Source organism: Fonsecaea monophora (genome assembly GCF_001642475.1).
Source record: "Fonsecaea monophora strain CBS 269.37 chromosome Unknown Scaff69, whole genome shotgun sequence".
In the NCBI taxonomy this organism is placed as follows: Eukaryota; Fungi; Ascomycota; class Eurotiomycetes; order Chaetothyriales; family Herpotrichiellaceae; genus Fonsecaea; species Fonsecaea monophora.
In genome coordinates, this window is record NW_019174000.1 from 145,453 (window position 1) to 168,638 (window position 23,186).

Genomic DNA, 23,186 nt, shown 5'->3' on the forward strand with positions numbered 1-23,186 from the left:
AGTCTCCCAGTGAGCTCGAGCACCACGGCCACAAGATACTTAACCTCTGACTCTTGGGTCATGCACGGACACGGTACTTCTGAGCTATCTCATGGGCAGCCGCTGGACCTTTGACCTAGTAGCGATTCGCAAGAACGATTGATATGCCCCGACTGGCAAGTTTGTCTGCCAGAACCGGCGGCTGTCACGAGTGCTACCTACTCCGGCATACTTGTCAGTGTGTTGAAGATCCCCGTTTTCGAAGGAAAGCGCCAAAGCAATCTCTACTCGGAGGCTGGATCGACCAGCGAGAGTTGTCTCTCCTTCCGGTCTGAAACTAGTTTGACGAACCTCGTACCCCATAAGACGGTTTGGGATTGTGAAGGTGGGAAGAAAAATAAGAAAGATTCCAGAGTATTTTCTTACATGTGGAGGGGGGCGCGGAACTCCTTCTCCTGATGCCGTGGCATTTCATTGTGGATCTCTGGCCAAGTCGCTGACGGCATTCGGAAATCACGCCAAGACGAGGTACAATCACGCCCAGCGCACCCCTCTTTGGGACGAGGGTGATGCCTCCCTGTGCTCACCCCCGGCTCGCGCGAGTCAGGGTGAGCCAGGGTACGCGATCACCCGTGTCTCACTCTCAATGTGTTTGGTATGGGAGCCATAACCAACATCCCGGAAACCCACCACCGCAGATAGTCCATATAGGTGACGGACCGGCCCAGGTCTAAGACAGTCCGTAGTCAATCTCAGTTATACTCTGACCCCTACAGTTAGGATACAGGAGTGTTGTTCCACCTCACGCCGTTACAAGTGACCGTGTACCTTTACGTCAGACTGGTATTACGTTCCTACTCCATAGTGAGTAAACCCCTTGAACCGCAGCATCACCTCACGTGGAGCGATTCGTAACACCCAGGAGGAATGTATTGTATTCTCAAGTTCACAGTGCTTCAGCATTTTCTGTATGACTGTCCCTCTACCCTAGATGAGAACTTCGCTGTTTATATGTACCAGTCTTATTACACTTAGCGGCCAATACACCGTGCAGTGCCGTGGAGCTGTTCCAGAGTGAGAATCGATGGAAAAGAACAAGAGAATAACCTGGGAGACCATGCAATGAAACCACCGTATGCGCCGTGCCGGCGAGGCTGCGCGAGGCTGAGCATCGGTATGGAGGGTGACGTAGATAGGTGAATCGGAGCGTCGTAGTCAGGAACATGAATGATGAAATCTGCTTGAGAAAACTGGCGGCCCAGCTTCCAACTGCCCTGGCGTCTAAGGTGTTGTTTTGAGTGCCTTCTCGACACCTCTCTGAATTGGGGTTAGGGCCTTGTTTGTGGCTTTTAGCTGTCTTAGAGACTCGTTCAGTTCAACCCTCTCTACAAGTGACAGTACTTACAACGATAAGACAATCAGCAACAATACCGTGAAATGATTCTTCTGGTTTTGTAGTTTGGTAATTCTCAGAAGCATGTCTTTCTCTTTCCACCACCACTCAAGCCGCTTCCATGCCGAAATGCTCGGGAGAGTCGCACTAGAAGGATCGAGGCTGCGCGGCACACTTTGACCCGTTCCGTGACATTCGCTAGTATGAGGAATGGGGTTGATTGTCGGGTCTGCAAAGTCAAAGGCCATGAATTTCTCAACCGTGCTGTTAAACTCCTGCTGCAGATCTTTTAGAGACGAGTTGATTGGGTCCCGGACCGGCAAAAAAGCCCCATCAGCCTCGATGTTCATCTGTTCAAAGAGGTCCTTCATCTGCACTATTTGCTCTCTACTCTCCCGCAGGATGCCTTTGTAGTATTCCACGTCTTCATTTGCATGGTACATCGCAGCCATGACGGCCACACAAGATGCAAATAGGCCGAGAGCAAACGTCAGTATGCCAAATATATCGGCGGTCGTGGAGAGGGCGCTTTCGCTATCCTCCGGAGGAACGTCAGACATATTCCTTGCGTGCTTTCAATGAAGTTTGACAACTGAGGAGTTTGAACTGGTTAGCTAGGCAACAGGATTGATATACGAGCACACCCCGCTTTCAAAAGTCAGTGCGTCGTAAGCGGTCTGAAAATGGTCGTGTGCATGGATGCGCTGGCATCTACTGGAGGATGATAAATGCCTTCGTACCGCTGTTTGTACCAATCATTCTAGCATGCCCGCTTATTTAGCATGACTATTATTAACCCCGACGACCCCAGCAATGAAGCCGGGGCGAGGTAAATACGGCAACCTCCTTGAGAATTGCATCCTGGTATGGTATATATGGCATGTTATATGCCTCATAAAGTTTCGCTGGTTACATATTCCACAATTCACTCTACTCGCCTTTTCCGATAGCCTTCTTCTACAACTTAAAGGCCTTATAGGGGTTGTATAACCACCTGAATTTCGGCCAGTGAAGGTTGTCACCTCTATACCTGTCGACATGACTGCTCCTCGACATTGTTCCCTTTTGCTATCAGAGCAGCCCCCAAATTTGACAAGGGCAATTATAATTGGAGATTCATTAGAGATCCAATTCTTTTACGCAGTCCGTGTCCAAGACGATACCCTTCCTCGATACCAACATGTCACGGAAGACCCGATCCGTAAGGGTTTCATCCCATTGCATTACCAACAGAAGGAGAACGAATTCATCATGGGACTCGAGGGTTCGTTAGATTCTACCCCACTGACTTCACCTCCCCATTCCAGGATGGACTGACAGCCGAGTCAGACTGGAGCGCAATGTCCATTTTTTCCAGGCGGTTAATGCCATTGGATCATCATTTTCGGGCAGAAATCTATGTGGGTGGTGTGAATGTTGCCTGCCCGCGACCTGGCGTGAATGCGCAAAGTCACTTCATCTTGCCCGATCAAAATTGGATCGATGGCGTCTCGAATGATCAAAACACTGTCCGACAATTTGTTGCTCTCGGTTCAGAAGCCAATGCGTTAGTCCCCTCCCACTCTCAGTGTGCTTCTCTGGTGTTCCGCAGCAGTGAGTTACTAACGGCTGATGCATGGAAGCAATTCTATTGAACAAGAAGTGAGGGATAGATGCTCGAAAATTGGTGGCCGCATTGAGATCAAACTCATTGCTACAAAGTTGTAGGTTACCTAAGATTGATGAGCTGGTGGTGGATCTTCGTACTAAACCTGTCAAGGTTCCGCCAACTCGAGGCCCTTGATGAGATCCCAATCCCACCCGAGACTGGACAGGAATACCAGATCTTTGTGAAAACCCTTACTGGCCGCACGGTCACTGTCCGAGTTTTATCGTCATATACTCTCCTGCAACTCATGGCTCTCATCCACAGGGAAGAAGGCACCCCACCAAGGCACCAAATTCTCCTTTTTAATTCGAAATACCTCGCATATGGTACGCGAACATCACCATAAGTCTAATAACTTTCAAATTCTAACACAATAATCAGAGCAAAGTATTTCCGATTTGGAGAAAACCCTCGAATTCTACCAAATTAAAAAGGTGAAACTCGATCAACAAACCCATACCAGCAAAGCGCATACATTCTAACACTTTTCCAGGAGTCGACTCTATCTCTCCGGATCAGAGCGCGCGGAGGAGGCCCTGGCGAAGCCAAAGGACCTAGAGAACCGGCTGTTTACCCTGGCGGTCTCATCAGACAACAAGTCAAGCTCGACACCACGGCAGAGGAGCAATGGAGCACCGAACCGCTGGTCGTCTTGAATTTTCGAGTCGTCACCATCGCCGACTTCAACCGCGATGCCCAGACAAGCCTGCCAGTTGTCCGGGGTCCGTCCATCGCGGATATGAGAAATGTTTTGACCTCACCCAGACTCTACCCGGAGTCTCCGGACGCCATACGCTCCATCGCCATGACTGGTGCCCCCCGTGGTACAGCCGGCGCAGCCCCAGCCCGAGGCTCCACGCCCACGGCGTCCGCACCCGGAGAGACAGAGCATGACACTCGGCGCTCGTGGCGGTACACTTCCAGGAGGCACGCAGCAACCACAGAGAAAAAGCCAAGGCTACCGTGGCGGCGGCCATGAAGTTCAACACTGGGTGCGTGGCGCGGTCTAAGGAAAGGGGAGGGGGTTGGACGGGCACCACACAGGCAACAGGCACCGTGACTTGGGCTTCTAGTCTTGAGTGGAGGTCACTATCTAGTTTTCACGTTCTCAACCCTTAGCCCTCGTGCCAGACGAATTACCATCCTGTTTTCTTGGTCAAACCAAACTCCTTTGTAGAAGAGTTTCCGTACGTCGTAGAACTACAGTAGGTTACCAAAAGTCACCGGACTAGTCCCTTGGAACGCCTCCTGATACTACCCCCACATACACTTGATATTTTTTTCTATGTATTTACCATAGTAGAATAGTACAGTTAGTATAAATCAATGGCTCAAGAGATGCACTTCCAGAATATCGCATCTTCTAGATTAAAACCGCGTATACCAGCCCTTAGCCTCAATAACTGCGTTAACTCTCTCGTCCATTGATATTAGGAATGCCTTATTGGAGATAGGCAGTACTCAGCGATAGATCGATTCCGTAGTAATAAGTATCCTTTTACGTATAGTAGTGACAATGCTTTCCTCCTTCGGTTTGCGAGTGGCCAGCAGTGGTTTAGGCCTGTCCGGTTCGGTGTCTTCCCAAGTGGCCTTTCAAGCCCTTTTACTGAAGGCCGCGTAAGAAGATGCTTATCCACTCTGAGTAGCATGCTCCTCTTGTGCGGCTCACTTCGGCTTCCTACTCTGTTCGTGATAATTGACTTAATGGCATTCTTGATCTTTTTCTTGTCTAGACTAGTCCAGGCCCTTGTAATAGCGTTTACAAAGCGATTGAGGACCTCATATAAGTCTCCTACTATATAGCGAAGGCCTAGATCGATGGCATTACCTAGGCATTTGAGTTCAAACTAGAGGTTTTCGATGGTAAGCGTGTGTAAAAGCGGCGCCCGCTGGGTGAGAGGCGAGGGGAGCTCGACGTCGATGGAACTTCTCTTATGTCGCCATGTGCTTGTATTAGTGGGACGGACCAGACAGATTTAGGCCGACCACTCCAATCAACGCGCGAAGCGGCACGATTGAAATGCTGACAACTCACGAGGGCATTCATTCTAGATTCCATGAATTATAGGTGGTAGATTCGCGAGGGCTGCTTGCTCGCTCTAGCATCATACCCGACAGCCATCATGCAACAAAGCTCGGCTCCCCGAGCCCCTATCATCCCCCCCAGCTCCTAACTCTCCTTGAATTTCCTCTTCACGCTGGCGTGTCAGTCCCGCAGCTTGCTAACTTTGGGAACCTCTTTCGTCTCTTCGACTTCGGCATCATGCGCAATGACAAGATTTTCCAAAGTCTCTGCCGCGATTTCGTCCCCGAACAGCCCGGCGATCTCTTCTAGCGGTTTGCCTTTGGTTTCCTTGGCCAACCAGAGGAACACGGCCAGCGAAGTGACGCCCACGGCGATGAAGACGAGGTAGAATTTCCATCCGATCGACACAAAGGCATAGAGGGACGCTCTGTCCAAAAAGAAAACAAACATCAGCTCAACTCTCTCATTGTCCCACAAAAGTTCCACAGAGACTTACTCGACGTAGATGGTGTCGATGAAGTAGATGCTCGCCACTCCAAGAGCTGAACCCTTGGCTCTGAGATGAGCCGGCCACATCTCGGAAACATAAGTGTAGCTTGCGCCTTCGGCAAACATGCAGTATCCCAATTCGAAAATGTAGAACATGGCCACGACGGCCTGCTGGGGTGCTTCATGCGAGGTTCCCGCATATTTGGCGATCAGGGGAGTGACCACCACAATCAGCACAATCTGAATTGCCGTTCCGATGGCGAGGAGTGGTACACGACCAACGCGGTCGATGAGCAGGGTTCCGAGGATCGCGGTCAAGGCTCCAAAGGTAACGTAACCTGCAGTGATGCACAGCTGACCTACTGTGTTGAATCCAAGGCTGGCGTAGATGGTCGGACCATAGCTGGCGATAACAACAATACCAGCCGACTATTTATCGTCAGTTTAACAATCAACGATGCTGCAGACGACAGACCGGGCCAACATACCTGACTCATGGACTGGGTGATGATGGTGAGGATAAAGCGCCTGCGGTACCGTTTCGACATGATCAACTCCCACCAACCCATGGCATTTCGATGTTCAAACGAGATCTGATCCACCATCTGCTTGACTTCGAGTTCGGCGAACTCGTGGCCCGCTTCGTCATGATGGCCGTGCAGTTTGGAGATGACCGCGCGAGCTTCGTCGGTGCGATCCTGCATCACCAACCATCTGGGCGATTCCGGAATCAGAGGCAGGAGGAAGATGGTCAGGAATGATGGGACGGTGCAGATGGCAATGGGAATTCGCCACTGGACGCCGCTGGCCTGCACAAAGTAAAAGGCCACACCGAGCCAGTTGGCGAAAACATAGCCGAGAGAGATCATGACTGCGACAAGGCCGACCATGAGGCCTCGATACCGAGGCGGCGCGAGCTCGCTTTGAAGTAGTGACCCGACAGACATGTATGCTCCAGACGCAAATCCAGAGCAACCCCTTGAATGGCCGACAAAAATGATCAGTTTTCCCATCCGACGCACAGAGCATCCCGTCAAGGAGGGGCCCTCACCTGAAAATGATCAACATGGCAATATGGACGCTTCCAGCTACCAGGGCCGTGCTGACAATGGAGATGATGGCCGAGATGAGCACCGTCTTTTTGCGCCCGATCTTGTCGGACGCGTAGCTGGCCCAGGCACAGCCGAACAGAGCGCACGCGAAGAAGACGCCGAGAATCGCCCCGATCAACGGCGTGTTGGATTTTGTCTGCTCCAGGAACCCAAAGTAGACGAGAAAGCTCGGCTGGCCCAAGGTCGTGTTGATCATGCCGTTGACCATGCCCGTGGCCAGCGAGGTGCACGAGACGCAGAGGACAATGCCATAGTTGTAGAAACTGAATTTCTCCCTGGCTTTGCTAAGATGCATGAGATGCTCGTCATGATGTGGTGACAATTCCTCCTTTGGAACCGTCATTTTGGGGGGAAATGGTTCAGACAATGATGTCCTCAACACGGACATGTGTTGGTTTGCGGGGATGATGAAGATTATGAGGAAGTAGAGGGATGGGAGGTCGGGATGAAAATCGAGGCCTGCTGGAGTGATATTTCTTGGGACCAAACTTCCAATCTATGATACTAGTGCAATGCTCCCCTGACTCCACAGCACATAATACCACAGAAGTCCGGGGCCACGCGGGGAAGCCCACGTGTGTGGCCCAACAATCTGGCAGAATTATCATTGTACCAAAGTCCACAAAAGTGTCGAGTCGGAGTTTCGAAGTGGTTGATCCAGGCACTCCCGAGTCTCGGGTGGAGACAGACCCACTCTTATATGTGTGTAAACCGGAGTTTTCACGCACTAGCCGTCAAGTTGTTTATCTGGATTAGGAAGTCGGAGTAGTGTCCAAAGGTACCGGAACAGCGAGCCTTGTATAGATGACCATAGAGGGCTCTCAAACAGAAAGTTAGCTATATCATTTCGTTGAGGCATATGCTGGTGTAAGCAGCGGTAACCTGTCACTGACATAGTACCTTTTACAAAGTATTTTCCAACAGGGTCTATACAACGTGCTCAGCGCAATATAGACACCAGATTGAGGTGCGGCATCGAAACTGGTCTCCGCTGACCCTCAATTGGGTCTCTCACCACCATGGTCGCGTCTCAAGACAACGACAAGGCAAAACAGACATCAGCGAATGCCACCAGCCATCTTGCCGAAAAGTATGGCTGGAAGAACACAAACGAGGCAGGCTACACCATCAACGAAGTCCCCTCGGGACTGTTGCGCCCTGTCAAGATAGTATGTCTGGGTGCTGGTGCGTCTGGGATCAATCTGGCCAAGCTCGTACAAGATCAAATGGAGGATGTCGAACTGCAAATCTACGACAAGAACTCTGAGGTCGGGGGCACTTGGTGGGAGAATCGCTATCCGTACGTTGGATCATAACAGGGGACTATCGTCGTGGGCCCATGGATCGAGACTGACACGACATAGCGGCTGTGCTTGTGACATTCCTTCTGCAAGCTATCAGTTCACCTGGGAGCCACATATCTGGTCTCAGTACTATGCGGAGAGCCCGGAGATTTTTGACTATTTCAAAGGTATCGTCGTCAAGTACGGGCTGTCAAAGTACATCAAGCTGCGGCACCGGGTGGACCACGCCGAATGGGACGAGGATGAAGGTCACTGGAACATCACCATCACAGACTTGGAGTCTGGAGACCAGTTCACCGAGTCGTGCGACATCTTCATCAATGCCGGCGGCCCTCTCAAGTGTGTTCCACCAATGTTTCCCCCGTTATTCAAAGTTTCCCCACTAACTGACATGATCTAGCTTCTGGGAGTGGCCCAAGATAAATGGCCTCAAAAATTTCAAAGGAGTGCTTGTCCATTCTGCGGCGTATCCGGAAGGGCTCGATCTGAATGGCAAGCGTGTCGCCGTGGTAGGTATCGGATCAAGTGGTGTTCAAATCACCGCCAAAATCCAGAGTCAAGTGGAAAAGCTGTATACGTGGATCAGTACACCTACATGGATGACCCCGTCCTTTGCCTCGAAATACTCGGGTGTGGGTGGAGGCAACTTCAAATGTAAGTCTATAGTCCTTGAATTCATTTTACCATCAAGAACAGCTACTAACCCATCCAAAGATTCTGAGGAGCAGAAGAGGCGGTTCAGGGAAGAGCCGGGCTACTATCTCAAGTACTGCAAAATGGTGGAGACGCAGCTGCAAGAAGGGTTCCTAGCATTCCACCACAATACTCCTGAAGCGCAAGGTCTGGAAAAGGTAATATAGATCGACGCCCGCCCCATGCTGGGTAAGTACTCTACGGATCACTGATCGATTTCTCGGCAGATGGCAAGACAGGAAATGATGGAGAAACTAAAGGGAAGAGACGACCTGATCGAGAAACTCATTCCCAAAGATTTCCCCGTCGGATGCAAACGACCAACGTGAGTCTCCAGTACATGTGGACACATTTTGGAGTTTATTTTTTTTTGACATCTAATCCTCACTGATTTTATCTGCTTTCAGTCCTGGAAACGGGTTCCTCGAAGCTCTCATGTCTCCCAACGTCACGACCTTCACCAAAGCCCTCGACACAATCACCGAGCAAGGATTCCTCGACCCCGACGGGAACGAGCACGAAGTCGACGTGATCATCCTCGCCACGGGCTTCAACACTACATGGGTTCCCCGATTCCCCATCATCGCCAACGGGTACAACCTGCAAGACCAGTACCGCAAGAACCCCATCTCGTACCTCGGGCTCTCCGCACCCTTCATGCCCAACTACTTTACTTTCTACGGGCCCTACGGCCCGCTGGGCCAGGGCAGCGCACTGTGCATGATTGAGAAGATGGCCGAATATTTCGCGCAGATGATCCGGAAGTTGCAGCTCGAGAACATCAAGAGCTACACCCCGAGGCTGAGCGTCGCCCTGGACTACCAGGAGCACGCGGACCTGTACCACAACCGGACCGTGTGGTCGGGCAACTGCCGCAGCTGGTTCAAAGGTGGCAAGCTGGGCGGGAAGATCATGCTACACCCAGGAACGAGGACCCAATAGTAAGTGCTTCTACCTGGCCCCCTCTCCTGTCATCCCGACACTACAAGGACCAAAAAAGATATTTCTGCGAGTTCCGTTTGACGCTGGACGGTTTTTGCTAACATCCCCGTTTCTTGTTGCGCTGTTCTTAGCATGGAGCTCATCGCAGCCCCGCGCTACGAAGACTACGAGATCCAGTATCGTAATCGAAACGTGTGGTATTGGCTCGGCAACGGCTTCTCGACACGGGACTTGGACGGCAGAGATCTGACGTGGTATTTGGGCTTGGTCGACGGCAAGGACGAGCAGCAATATTTCGATGTTTGACCGCCGCGATAGAGGAAAAGGATATACGCCTCTTTATATAGTGTTTCTATATGAAATCTTACTCCACAAACTATGTTAGCTTGTGTGGTGAAATTGTCTTGCAGTTTGTTCTACCGCCGCGTATCCCACTGTTTTACAACGTAATAAAAGGGAGTAAACAGCACATTTACACCATGTATGTGAAGCATCCAAACGCCGATCTAGCAAAGTTTTCTTTCAGTTCTCTATTCTGTTTTGCCATGTACGATTTCATGGCTCTTGTCGACACGAGCCTGGCGGAAAGAGAAGTTAAATTGGAAAGTCAAATACATATTCTCATGGCCATCGCACTTCGAGCACCCTCGGTCGAAATGCACAAGATCAGCATGCTACAACTGTACGCGGAAGGATCATTTTGAATGTCAAAGTGTCTAGAAATCATAGGTCTCTCGTTACTATGGACGTTATGGGGAAACAGGAGGGACGAATCTCCTCCCCCCCTCTCCCCCCTGGGAGAATGGCTACACCTACATACGAACACCTCTAAAGAGACATCCTGCCTCTTCAACCTTGTTCAAAGGTCACACACTCTCTCCCCCCCTCTCACTTCATTTGCAATCCCTCAGTTCGATACCTCCCCACGCTGCCTCCGATGGACCGTGAGAGGTATCGGCTTCTTCATGTAGCCCATGTAGCTGCGCAGGCCGAGCCAGAAGCCCGCGTGGTCGAAAGCCGGGGACATCTCGAACGAAAAGTCCCGGAGCACGTGCGCGAGGAGCAGCCGCATCTCCAGGTACGCCAGGGCCTTGCCGGGGCAGATGAACTGGCCCGCGCTGAAGGGGATGAAGGAGCGCGTGTCGTGTTTCCAGGTCGGGTCGCGCCTCTCGTCGATCCAGCGCTCGGGCACAAACAGGTCCGGCTTGGTGAAGCTGCGCTCGTCGTGCGCCATGAACGTCGGCTGGCACGACACCTGCGTGTTCTCCGGCAGGTAGTGCCCGTCGACCACGCAGCCGCCCTTGGGCGTCGTGCGCTGGTTGCCGTTTGGGGCTGGTGGGACCATGCGGAGAGATTCGTTGATGACGGCGTTGAGATATGGCATCGATTCAGGCCCTGGGCGGGTTTGGGAACACACAGGTTAGTACACTAAACCAAACCAACAGCCAGACCATATACTGTGTCGATTGAAAAGACGCGGGTATGTAGAGGAACATGTACCTAGTTTACGACCGTCGAGGTTCTCTCCATGCTGTTGCCACGCCTTATCGACCTCTTCGAGCAGTTGTTTCTGGACGTTGGGGTCCCTGGACATAAAGTAGAAGACGAAGCTTTTTCCCCGTCGACGTTAGTTTATCTGTCCAGTCTTGAAATAAGTGTGGAAACCACCAACCTTAGACAGACGGCAGTCGTGTCACTACCAGCGACGATGATGACGGGTGAATCGGACTCGAGATCTCGTTTCGCCAGAGTCCTGTCGTCATGGAAGAATCCATCCCGTCAGCCAGAAGAACCTTTCTCACCCAGAGATCAGCACAAAAGGGGGACAAAATCCATTCACCTTCCAGATTCATCATGAGCCAACAGGTAGGTGAAGAGATCGGTGGGCTTGGTCCCCATGGCCAGCCTCTTCTCAAACTGTTCCGCCGAGGTTTTGGCAAATCGCTCCGTCTGGGCCTTGTCCTCGGGATCCATGGGCAGGTACTTGAAGATGGGCGTCAGCCACTGGACGTTGCGGATGAGCTCCGTCATCTTGAGACCCTTCCGGACCAGGTCGGCCAGCTCTCCGGAGTTCTCGTTCTCGATAAACGAGAAGGTCTCGTTGAAGGCCAGGTCCGCCATGGCGTCGAACCCGAAGAAGTCGATGAACGCACCCACGTCGATTTCCTTTTCTGGTCATATCCAATTCTCGGTCAGTTCCACGCCTCGCCCTGTCTTCTCGGGAAGATCAGATGATGGGAAACTTACCGGCGTAGGTGTCGAACTTGCTCTTCAAGACGTTGATGATTCTCACGAGCCGGGGTTCGTATGAAGTGATGGCCTTGATCGCGAGGCCCTTGTCCCAGAATTTACGGCGAGCTCTGTGTGCCGCAATGTCTCTCTCGTCTCCGAGACTGACGCCGTCGGCCCACAGGCGAGTATCGTAATTTGGGCCTTTGCCCAGCTTATTCGCTGCCGCTCCGTGGACGTATTTCAACGACTCTGGATTCGCAAAGGAGAGCTCGTTGGGGCCGATGCGGACAATGTCGCCGTACTTTTGGTGGAGTTCGACATAGTCGATGTACGTCTTTCCAAAGCTGGTCAGGTAGAAGCCGTACCACTTGGTGATCTTTGCCAGCACCGGTCCCGGATACTCCTTGAGTGGATGGAGGAATAGTCGGTACACTGTGATGCTTGACCTGTTGTGTGACGATCACCGTTGGTCAAAATACTTCCCGTCGTGCGATTGAACGATGATCACCACTTACGCTAAAGCAAAGAGATGCACCCCAAGGAAGACAGGCCAGAGGCCTAGACTCGTGCTGAGTGTCCTGGACTGATGGAACAAGGCAACAAAGGCCACCAAGGACAATGTCGCCAACTCGGCGAGATACTGGCTAAATAGAGGACATCAGCTGGCCAGATACGCCGTCTTTGTATACTTTGGGAACTCACAAGAGCGTCGGCTCTCGTCGATTGTACTTCAGATGAGCGGCCTACCAGCAGGGTCAGCCTGTCGACACCCTACAAGAGGAGAAAGGGTGGCAAATACCAGACCGCTGAACACGGCCCAAACGCAGGTTGGTACCAAAAGGCCCATCGTTGAGGGGGAAAAGAACGAAAACCCTGCTGTTTCAACCCCTATGTCCCTCTGAGAATAGAGTGGGCTGTGACAGGGACACTCTGTCTGGGTGTTTTAGACACTCTTTTCAGCACGACGACCCTTATGAGGGATGGTGTGGGTGGTGGTCAAAAGGGGAAAGGAAAAACGAAGTGGGCCGGAGGGGGACAAACTCCGAATGCGGTCTATAGAAGTCCAAATCGGAGACTGGCCACCTCAGGGTGTCCGCGTATTCCGGGAGATTCATACATCCCCATCATGGAGAAAATTGGACATGGTGGCAGGTGTGGAAACTCCGCATTCGTGTCACGCAACACATACAACGACCAAGACATCAGAGAAACAGTCTGCGAGACACTGAGAGCCCATCGACTGGTGAATACGGGTATCGGTATGGTTAATGGTTAAGTCCTGTAGGCATGTGAACGCGGCTCTCAGCATATCTTTTGGCACAGGGTATTATCTCCCAAGACCTCGCCGTTGCCCCCTAACAAGCAGCCCTCTCTTCCTGCTCCTCGACAAGATGAAGCCACTCCCCGATTTTGATTCCCTGCCACCAGTCGAAGGCAGACCCCTGGGAAATACGTGGGGTTTTTGGGGTGCGGACGATGAGATTGGAAGTGAGTGTTACCTAAAGCGATCTTTCTGTTCGGCAGGGGTCGATATGATCTGGATTTCTCTGCCAGCTCTGATATCTCCTGAACGCTTCTGACTGGCGGCCAACAGCCTTGAATCTCCTTACCCCAGACGTGGTTCAACGTGCCGCCGCAGAGGTCAAGAGTGGAAAGTCGGCGTCCCTAGACTTTCCCCTTGACCACTTCAACGAGCGCATTGGCTCCCGCCGTCAGCTCGAGCAGAGGGTGGTCAACTATCACGATCTGGCGGGCATGTACGTCTACGACGACGAGCTCCATTTCAACACGCAGAGTAGCTCTCAGTGGGACGGCATGACACACTGTGCGACTCAGAAAGACGGGTTCTTCTACAACGGCCTCAAATTTGAAGACGTGTTGAGCAAGAAAGACGGTAGAAATGGGACCCATAGTCCGTATATCCACTATTCCACCCAAATTGCCCAAAGAGAGGCCGCTGACCAGTTCCCAGAATGGCTACAGAGAGGCGGGATAGTTGGTCGCGGCATCCTTTTGGACTATCCGCTTTGGCGACAAGAGACTGGCCAAAGCCTGGCCAATGCAGGTTCCAGCCATGCCATCACAGTGGCCGAGCTGGATCAGGTGGCCAAACACTTTGGCGTGGAAATTCGACAGGGAGACATTCTCTTGCTTCGCACAGGGTACAGTAAATGGTACAAATCGTGCTCGGCCGAGGAGAGGACTCGAGTCATCAAGGGGGAAGCATTCATTGGGGTAGAAGAGTCAATGGCATCAGCGCGGTGGCTTTGGAACAAGCACCTCGCGGCTGTCGCCACAGACGCCCCTGGCTTTGAAGTCTGCCCGGTGCCGTGGGGTGACGAATCCAAGGTTGTGCTGCATGAGTGGATATTAGTTCATTTTGGCATGCCCCTTGGTGAGCTTTGGAACCTGGAGGACTTGTCGGTGCTCTGCCAGCAAGAGCGGCGATGGTCGTTTTTCTTCACGAGTGCGCCTCTAAACGTAATCGGAGGAGTAGCTAGTCCACCGAATGCCCTAGCCGTGCTATAAGCATAGTTGGATCAAACAACAAACCTAGACACATGGTTTTTTGTTTTTTCTCCAAGATTCCGATCCAGCTCTATACCCCTAGTTCCCCCACGAGCCAGAAGTGAAGGTAGTGTCAGAACTGGAGTGCTCGTGCCCACTCGGCGTTTGCGTGGCATGTGGCATTTCCGGAGGGAGCACCTTGTTATATGTGGATCTTTTGACATTGACTAATTGTCTATTGCTGTTTGAACTTGCCGCCAAAATCGTGTTAGACTTATTCCTGTCATAAGTCAACAGTCTGCGCCCACTGGTATCGAAACAGCACTTTCGCATTCCCTCAGCAATGGAGCGCAACTCTCTTGAAGGCAAGGTTATCGCCGTGACCGGAGGTGCTTCGGGCATCGGACTCGGCATCGTACAGAAGTTGATCACCCTGAGAGCAAAGGTCGCCGTCGCAGACGTCAGCCCCCAGCCGGCCGAGTTGAAGGACGTACCGAGTCTTATATACACCAACGTCGACGTTTCATCTAGAGAGCAGGTTCACGCATGGGTCGAGGAGATTGTGAAGAAATTTGGCCGACTCGATGGAATGTGTGCAAACGCTGGAATCTGCCCCTTTGAAGGAGGCATTGTCAGCGACGAGCTCTACCACAAAATCTTTGCCGTCTGCGTGACGGGCGTCTGGAACTGCGGGACTGAGGCGTACTGGCAGTTCAAGAAGCAAGGAGGTGGTGGTGCCATTGTCAACACATCCAGTGGCGCGGGTCTTCGGGCTGTCAAGGGTTTGGCTGTGTACAGTGCGGCAAAGCATGCTGTGATCGGGTTGACTCGGGCTTGGGCACTCGATTGGGCCTTGGAAGGCATCCGTGTGAACTCGCTGGCACCAGGTAAGACTCCTGTCACCAGACTCCGAGGAATAGAGAGGCTACTGACGCACAAACTCTAGGCCTCACGGAATCCGGCATGCAACGAGCAACGTTTGCGCAATTCCCAGATGTTGCCGAGCGACTCGGCTCGGGTACGCCAATGGGTAGAATGGGCAAACCTCACGAACTAGCCGACAGTGTTATTTTCCTTCTCGGAGACAGTGCCTCGTATGTGACTGGGCACGTGCTGAGCTGTGATGGAGGAAGCATGAGCGGAGCGTAATCGTCTGCAAACAGAATCGAGGTTGCTGCTGTCCTGTTAGTCATGAGAGAGAATGATTGAACTCCACTGATCAACTTTATCGAATCGAATGTCGTGACCCATCACGCCTGTTTCTCTTCTCTACAACGAAACATGCAGGTTCAGAAGTACCTCCCCTTGTTGTTAGTAGGGGACTTCTTTGGAAGGTTAGGCGGCAGTGCTACCAGCCTGCGCCTTAACAGTACTGAGATAGGTAGGTCTGGCGAAGGTGTCACATGCGCCCTCCTTCCAGCCATCTCGGAACACGGTCTCGGGGGAACGACTCGGAGAGGACCTCTCGTTCCTCATGTCTCGCATCTCGTAAATTCCATCAATCAGTACCTTGACCGAAAGATTTGACTGACAGTCCCACATTGCCTACCCTCAAGATGAGGTTTGATGTGATGAATTCTTCTCGAGACCATCACCCTGATGTCAGAAGCAGCGGATATCCTCTCTCGAAAACACCCTGCCGAGGGACGTTATCACTCGGGCCGCCCTATGTTTTACGAGTAGTTAGCCGCAGATCCAAACCTAGTTGATCGGAGCTTTCGTTAGACTTCCAAACATTTTCGAGGTGAAACTCTCCCCAGCGCCATCTCTTGCCAAACATGGCCGTTCTCAGCCAGAAGACAAAGCCCGCCAGACCGTCTAGAGTATCGCTCGACGCTCTCCTGGCGAGTCACGGCACAATACGGAGCCATCCGACTCCGAGCATCTCATCTACTGGTCATTACATGCTTTTGGACCTGTCAGGAACCACAAGAAACCTCGCCTATGTCTGGTGGGTGCCCCTTTGCGGGATGGACCATCGAGACGAATCCGGGGTTGATCTCGTGGGAGTCCGGAGACATTCAGGCGGGGATAGGAAATATGGTCACCAGGCTATCATGAAAGAACTCGCGCCTGCCGAGGATAGGGATGGTAGAGGACTCGACTTCCCGTGGTTATCGGATCTCAGGGCGCGATTCATAAGTCGTCGGATCGCAGCTAAGGACATGGTTCGTGGTCGAAGCAGGCAGAGAAAGCAAGCGCTCACCACGTTCAAAGATACCGACAAACACCATGGCGGTAGCTGTTGAATCCAGCAATATTGTGCCCCCAGTTGGAATACCAGACACTGGGCCTGTGAACCCTCCGGCCCAGCGCGAGTCACTTGCTACCCGTGTCGCCCAAATCTTGCAGAGAGGCGGCGACGCGCCTGCCCTTGCGGAGCGAGATCGCGAGGTCGTTGGTGATCCAGAGACGGGTGAAACTTCTCTGAAGCTGTTCCCGTCCTTTCGAACGTTGAGCTTCAAAGACGTCTGGCAACAGGTCCGTGATGTCGCCTACGACCTTTACTACGATGCGGACGCCCCGCTCCGTCCCCGTGTTCCTATCGCATTCCTTGGATTCTGTGGCATTGACTACTCGGTCCTTGAATTCGCTGGCCATCTGCTCGGGGCAGTGATTGCACCGCTTCAGATTGATGCTCCACTGTCGACGCTCGATCCGCTCATAGCAGAGCTCGAGCCATTAATCATAACCGTCAGCATCGAGCAGGTGGACAAGGCTGTGGAGCTGGCCGCCAATAACAAGATGGTTAAACGTATCATTGTCTTCAGCTATAATGCTGATTTGTCTCTTGAACGATCCATCTTCGATGCTGCTCAAGCCAAGCTGACGGCAAGAGGCGTGTCGGCCAAGTTGGATTCCCTTGACGATATCCGCCAGCGCAGGAAGGACTCTCCGGTTCCCCCACTCGATATGCCTGAAAAGGGGACAGATCCGCTGCACCTCCTTGTCTACACATCTGGAAGTACCGGCACGCCAAAAGGTGCCATGATAACACAGCGTATCATGCTTCGGATGTGGAGTCTAGCCTGGTCTCAGCACAACGGGGGTGAAGTCACCCTTTGCTATTACCCTATGAACCACATTCTTGGCCAGTCGTCTGTCGCGGGCTCTCTCGTGTCTGGAGGCATTTGTTGCTTCACCGCCAAAAGCGACATGAGCACGATCCTGGAAGATCTTGCCCTCGTACGACCCACCAAGTTTACCATTGTTCCTCGCGTGGGGGAGATGATTTACCAGTGGTATCTAGACGAGTACAGCCAAAGGTTGAAGAACGGCGCCGATCCCAAGACCCTGGAGTCGGACCTCAAAGTCGAACTCCGAGACAAAGTCATGGGAGGACGTATCAAAAGCGCCTTGGTCGCGGGGGCCAAGTTGAAGGAAAACATTACAGCGTTCATGGCGGAAGTTCTGGGCACCTTCATCGAATTTGGATACGGCGGAACAGAGATGGGGGTCGTGTGCGCCAGGACAAAAGTCCAACGGCCTCCAGTGATTGACTGGAAGCTGGAGGATGTACCAGAGATGGGCTACTATACCAGCGACAAGCCGTACCCCCGTGGCCAGTTCCTGCTCAAATCTGAAAGTGTGGTAGCCGGATACTTCAAGCGCCCAGATCTCAATAGCAAGGTCTTCACCGAAGATGGCTACTACATCAGTGGTGACATCCTGGCCCAGGTTGGACCCGACGAGCTGATCTTCCTCGATCGCACAAACAATGTCCTCAAGCTTTCTCAGGGCGAGTTCGTGGCGACCCAACGATTGGAATACATCTTTGCCGACAAGATTCCCGAAATCCGACAAATCTACATCTACGGTGAGAGTGATCAAGCCTACCTCGTCGGCGTCATTGTGCCTTCAAAGGAAGCACTGGAAGAATTCGGCAGCAATTTGGATGAGCTCAAAGTGATCCTCCACCAAAAGATCAAGGATGTAGCCAAGGAGGAAGGCCTCCTCCCATACGAGATCCCTCGTGACTTCATTATCGAAACCACGGCCTTCAGCTACAATAATGGCCTGTTGTCGAATCTTCTCAAAAACCTCTACCCGAAGCTCAAGATCAAGTATAGGGATCAGATGCGAGCCCTTTACAGCAGCTTGGCTGCAAAGCAGCATGAAGAATTGCAGTTGTTACAAAGTTCTGCGGACAATCTCCCGACACTGGAGATTGTTTGCAAGGCGGCACAATTGGTGCTAGGAGACACATTGACAGACGTCGATCCAGACTCGTTGTTCTCCGAAAATGGTGGCGATTCTATCTCATCGCATACCTTTTCCAAGAGACTGCAGTCGCTCTTCAACATCGATATCCCGCTGAGCGTCATCGCCAATCCTGCAAACAGCTTTAGAAACATCGCCGACTTCGTCGACCAAGCAAAGGCCCAAGCCAAAGACAAATCCCTGTTTGAGGTGCTTCATGGCAAGAATCCCACAGTGGCCAAGGCAACCGACTTTACCCTCGACAAGTTCATTGACGCTGAGGTTCTCGCAAAAGCTGCACAGACTCCATTTGTGACTGGACCCATCAAAATAGTCTTGCTGACCGGATCCACTGGGTTCTTGGGCCGGTTCAACTGTCTCAAATGGCTTGAACATCTTGCCCCCGTCGGAGGCAAGGTGATCTGCATTGTGAGAGGGAAAAACAACGCCGATGCCCGACAGCGGCTTGAGGCTGCAATCGATACCGGCGATAAAGCCTTGCTGGAACATTTTAATCAACTCGCTCGCGATCACCTTGAAGTGCTCGCAGGGGATCTCGGTCAGACCCATCTTGGACTCGACTCGGAGACCTGGCAGCGCTTGGCCGACTCGGTTGACCTGATCTTCCACTCGGGCGCCCTGGTTAACCATGTGCTCCCATACAGTGAGCTATTCCACCCCAACGTGATTGGCACGGCAAACCTGATTCAGCTGGCCATCACCACTCGCCGAAAGCGCTTCGTTTATGTGTCGACTCTGGCAGTGGTCGGCCGTGAGGACCAACTCGACGAGAATGCCGATGTGCGAGTTGCCATTCCAGAAGTCCCGATCGACCAGTCACATGCAAACGGATACCGAGTGAGCAAATGGGGAGGGGAGGTGCTCTTGAGAAATGCCCACGATGCGTTTGGCTTGGCGAGCACCGTCTTCAGGAGTGACATGATCTTGGCCGACCGCAAATATGCCGGACAAATCAACGTTCCCGACATGTTCACCCGACTCTTGATCAGTCTGATCTCGACCGGAATCGCGCCCGCCTCCTTCTACCCCATTGGCCCGGATGGCCAGCCACAGCGCGCGGTGTACGGCGGGATCCCGGTGGACTACCTTGCCGAAGTCACCAACGGCATCGCTCTGGCCCGTGAAAGCGGATATCAGACCTATCACGCCCGGAACCAGGAGGCCGGAGGCGGATCCCTCGACACCGTCACCGAAGGGCTCGAACAAAGCGGCATCAAGATCCAACGCATCCCGGACTACGACGACTGGTTCACGCGCTTCTCGGCCGGCAATCGTGCCCTGCCGAATGGCGTGCGGCAGCGCTCTTTCCTCCCTCTTCTTCGATCCTTTGCGAAGCCGAATCACGGCATCCAAGCCCAATCTACGGATGAATTCCGCAAGGCTATCCAGAACGCTCCAGAATGTCCCGAAAAGACGATCCCGGGCATTACTCTGGATATAGTAAAGAAGTACGTCTCCGACATCAACCACCTGCAACTACTTCAGTGAGAGACTACGTTCGTTTTTACAAGGGGCCGTCTCTTCCTTTTCAGAAGTTGAAGCCAGATAGTTTGGGGCTTTGAGGTGTCTATTGCGTTTCCAGAAGATTGCCTAAGAACAGAGAGGGGGGAGGGGCATGATATAGCTGCTACGGTCTGTAGAGCCTTGCTGCTAGACCTTTTGTCACTCTGGCTGGTAATCTTAGATACGTCCATTTTTTCTATTTTCTTGTGATCTTGGTCGATTCCCACCGTCCATCAACGACCTGCGTTCATAATTCTTGTGATTTTTCCTAGATCACTCTTAACTAGCTCCTTCGAACGATCGCACACCGGGAGTTGTCTATACCACCATGCCAATGACGACTCCCCTGCCTTCTCTGAATCACTTCAGCCAGCCACTGATCCATCTGCCCATCCGACGCCTGCGCCCTGTTTGTTTGACCTCTGTTTGACAGTGTCCAGCGGCCAGGATCAGGACGGAGTCGGGGAACGAGGACGGAGGAACCGGAACATCAGACCGCTGGCCAGCGAAGCCATAACCCGAGGTTTTTTTGTAGAGTCGCCCTTATGATAACCGAGCCTAGGTCCAGGAAGGGGCCATAAAAGGGAACTATCCCAAAGATGGTGTCTTGAATAAGAGATTCCAATCGACTTGGTGCGAGGTAAAACTCTTTCCGCAAAAGCAGTCGGTTGGAGGCAGGCCCTCTCTGCTGCTGCTGACTGCTCCTGCATCCTTGCTTTCCGGACACCAAAATACACATCGTGACGACGAGAGTAATCTCCGTTGGCTCGCTACGATGCTCATTGGCCCCCTACGTGATCGGGAGAAGTACCTACATCGTCGTAGCCCCACGAGGTCTCTTCCTGGGGACTTTTTGACTCTCGACCCGTTTTGGCCAAGAGCATACTCCATCGTCGGAAAGGGCATTGGCGCGCCGCGTGGCGCCTAACGAGGGGGTATATGTCTTCTTGACTACCATCCGTTTCAAGGGATGTAAATGACCCAGACGGACATAACCTCGGATATAGACCCGAATGCCCGTAACACTTTCCTCCGAGCATAGTAGTAGGGGTTGGGGGGGAAATGGTGTATTCCTCTAGCATATGTAGGCCGGAAGGTGTCTTGTGAAGAGGTGTGTATGGTGTGTCATTTACTATCTCCTTGGATTGATAGCTGCTACTCCCGAAAAGGCTCATCTGGTAGATTACTTGGTCAAAGAGGGCAGCAAATAGAGAGTGGACCTTGATCATTGTTATTTACAGCTCTATATTTGCCGGCTGGTGAAAGAAAATACGAGTCTGCGAAGAAAGAGTATCGTTTTTCAAAGACCTTTTTCTCTCGAAGCGATAGTGCAGAGCAAGACTGCTTGTCACAAAGTGGTGGTCAAGGACCGGGAGAAGGATAAAAGGCAACAACACCGTTCGAAAGAGTAACATCAAGATGACGACAGCACCGAAATTCAATTCAAGGACCGGAGCCTTCGAGGTCGCCCGTGCCTTTCCCGATGCCGTCAAGGACAAGACCATCATCGTCACGGGCGTGTCGCTCAACGGGTTGGGCATGAGCACCGCCGAAGCGCTGGCCTCGCAGACGCCGCGCCTCTTGATCCTGACGGGTCGATCGGCCAAGAAGGTCCAGGACGTGATCGACGTCCTGGCGCCCAAGTATCCCGCGACCAAGTTCACCTTCCTGAACCTGGATCTGTCGTCGATCGCCCGCGTGCGCGACGCCGCCGCGGCGCTCCTGGCAAACCCGGACGTCAAGCAGGTCGACCTGCTCATCTGCAACGCCGGGGTCATGACGGTGCCCACGCGCGAGCTCTCCGAGGACGGCAACGAGATTCAATTTGCCACCAACCACATCGGTCACTTCCTCTTCGCCAACCTCATCATGGACAAGTTGATCGCGTCCGCAAAGACGTCCCCCCGCGGGTCCACCCGCGTGGTCGTCGTGTCCTCGTCGGCCCACCATTTCTCGCCCGTGAGGTTCTCGGACCCCAATTTCACAAAAACCCAGACCGAGCTGCCCGAGGAGGACCGGGCCAACGCGCCCATGTTGGAGAGCTTGAAAATGAGCACGGAGGGAGTCTATAGGTATGGGTTTTTTTTCTTTTCCCTCTTTTTGCTTGTGTGAAGGTTGATCATCCGTCGGGACTATCTCTACAATACTGACCCGATACTTTTCTTGACTAAATAGCCCCTACATCGCGTACGGCCAGTCCAAGTCTGCAAACTGTCTGCACGCTCTAGGCCTGAACCGCCGACTCCTCCAGAAATTCGGCATCCGATCCTACGCCATCCACCCGGGCGTCATCTTCACCGACCTGTGGCGGCACACGGAGCAGGTGGTCCAGGACAACATGAAAGCCGGCGCCGACGCGGGTGCCTACGAGCTGAAGAACCTCGACCAAGGCGCCTCGACGACGCTCGAGGCGGCGCTCGATCCGGACCTCGCCGAGCCAGATGCCGGAGGACATAACTATTACCTGTCGGATTGTCAGCTGTTGGAGCCTGCGGCTTGGTGTCAGCGCGCCGAGGGGGCGGAGAAGTTGTGGAATCTCAGCGAGTCGATCGTGAAGCAGAAGTTCTCCTGGTAGACAAGCAAACAAGCAAACCAAGTAGTCTGGGTCTTTTGATTCTAGCTAGAGACCGGGGCCACAAGTTCAAATGGTGTTCCCAGTGGGCTTCAATCAATCAAATGACCTTGCGAGAGAAGCCACTTGGGGACGACTATATGAGATGTAGAATCGATTGGCACGGAAAGCTTACTTAGAAAAAAAAAATACATGGATTCCAAGAATACTGGCCCCTTGGGAAGCCAGTGTTGATTGGGAAACCCTCCTCTCAGGGTAGGCGCGTATCTCGCCACGGAAGATGGTTATTCCCCGATATCCCCACGACCCACGACAAGTACCATCAGTTTGATCATCTGACCTCTGATGAGACGAAGGAGGACACAATGCATAACAATTTTTGCATGGAGCACCCCCGAAGGAAGCTACATAAAGTACTCGGTGCATTAGTACATAGGTACGAGGTGGTAGTATCGACTACTGGTCCAATGATCCACTGATCCCCCATTTTGCCCCACATTTTCCACGCTTTGGTCTGCAACTAACTTGATACGGATCGATCGACCGGATGAGGAAGGTAGGTTG

General features: G+C 52.6%; 9 protein-coding genes across 9 annotated transcripts; 6 read left to right on the forward strand and 3 right to left on the reverse strand.

Moving 5' to 3' along the window:
- Window positions 1-1,380: 1,380 nt before the first annotated feature.
- AYO21_08220 (hypothetical protein) lies at window positions 1,381-1,932 on the reverse strand (the record flags this gene model as incomplete). Its single annotated transcript, XM_022658168.1, has 1 exon — window positions 1,381-1,932. One exon carries the CDS (start codon window positions 1,930-1,932, stop codon window positions 1,381-1,383), a length of 552 nt encoding a protein of 183 aa, XP_022509564.1.
- Window positions 1,933-2,712: 780 nt separating this feature from the next.
- On the forward strand, window positions 2,713-3,999 carry AYO21_08221 (hypothetical protein; the record flags this gene model as incomplete). The annotated part of the gene is made up of 5 exons (XM_022658169.1): window positions 2,713-2,918; window positions 2,995-3,075; window positions 3,132-3,346; window positions 3,402-3,454; window positions 3,514-3,999. The coding sequence occupies 5 exons, from the start codon at window positions 2,713-2,715 to the stop codon at window positions 3,997-3,999; spliced, it is 1,041 nt and encodes a 346-aa protein (XP_022509565.1).
- Window positions 4,000-5,226: 1,227 nt separating this feature from the next.
- On the reverse strand, window positions 5,227-6,990 carry AYO21_08222 (hypothetical protein; the record flags this gene model as incomplete). Its single annotated transcript, XM_022658170.1, has 4 exons — window positions 5,227-5,473; window positions 5,543-5,964; window positions 6,024-6,513; window positions 6,587-6,990. 4 exons carry the CDS (start codon window positions 6,988-6,990, stop codon window positions 5,227-5,229), a joined length of 1,563 nt encoding a protein of 520 aa, XP_022509566.1.
- A 676-nt stretch (window positions 6,991-7,666) lies between these two features.
- AYO21_08223 (hypothetical protein) lies at window positions 7,667-9,892 on the forward strand (the record flags this gene model as incomplete). The annotated part of the gene is made up of 7 exons (XM_022658171.1): window positions 7,667-7,947; window positions 8,012-8,290; window positions 8,352-8,605; window positions 8,666-8,802; window positions 8,872-8,969; window positions 9,052-9,585; window positions 9,718-9,892. 7 exons carry the CDS (start codon window positions 7,667-7,669, stop codon window positions 9,890-9,892), a joined length of 1,758 nt encoding a protein of 585 aa, XP_022509567.1.
- A 601-nt stretch (window positions 9,893-10,493) lies between these two features.
- Window positions 10,494-12,665, reverse strand: AYO21_08224 (hypothetical protein; the record flags this gene model as incomplete). The annotated part of the gene is made up of 8 exons (XM_022658172.1): window positions 10,494-10,981; window positions 11,087-11,172; window positions 11,259-11,339; window positions 11,427-11,757; window positions 11,834-12,264; window positions 12,334-12,462; window positions 12,521-12,561; window positions 12,618-12,665. The coding sequence occupies 8 exons, from the start codon at window positions 12,663-12,665 to the stop codon at window positions 10,494-10,496; spliced, it is 1,635 nt and encodes a 544-aa protein (XP_022509568.1).
- Window positions 12,666-13,209: 544 nt separating this feature from the next.
- On the forward strand, window positions 13,210-14,347 carry AYO21_08225 (hypothetical protein; the record flags this gene model as incomplete). Its single annotated transcript, XM_022658173.1, has 2 exons — window positions 13,210-13,306; window positions 13,413-14,347. 2 exons carry the CDS (start codon window positions 13,210-13,212, stop codon window positions 14,345-14,347), a joined length of 1,032 nt encoding a protein of 343 aa, XP_022509569.1.
- Window positions 14,348-14,669: 322 nt separating this feature from the next.
- AYO21_08226 (hypothetical protein) lies at window positions 14,670-15,475 on the forward strand (the record flags this gene model as incomplete). The annotated part of the gene is made up of 2 exons (XM_022658174.1): window positions 14,670-15,213; window positions 15,273-15,475. 2 exons carry the CDS (start codon window positions 14,670-14,672, stop codon window positions 15,473-15,475), a joined length of 747 nt encoding a protein of 248 aa, XP_022509570.1.
- A 629-nt stretch (window positions 15,476-16,104) lies between these two features.
- On the forward strand, window positions 16,105-20,035 carry AYO21_08227 (hypothetical protein; the record flags this gene model as incomplete). The annotated part of the gene is made up of 2 exons (XM_022658175.1): window positions 16,105-16,494; window positions 16,544-20,035. 2 exons carry the CDS (start codon window positions 16,105-16,107, stop codon window positions 20,033-20,035), a joined length of 3,882 nt encoding a protein of 1,293 aa, XP_022509571.1.
- A 1,434-nt stretch (window positions 20,036-21,469) lies between these two features.
- AYO21_08228 (hypothetical protein) lies at window positions 21,470-22,625 on the forward strand (the record flags this gene model as incomplete). Its single annotated transcript, XM_022658176.1, has 2 exons — window positions 21,470-22,122; window positions 22,226-22,625. 2 exons carry the CDS (start codon window positions 21,470-21,472, stop codon window positions 22,623-22,625), a joined length of 1,053 nt encoding a protein of 350 aa, XP_022509572.1.
- Window positions 22,626-23,186: the final 561 nt, after the last annotated feature.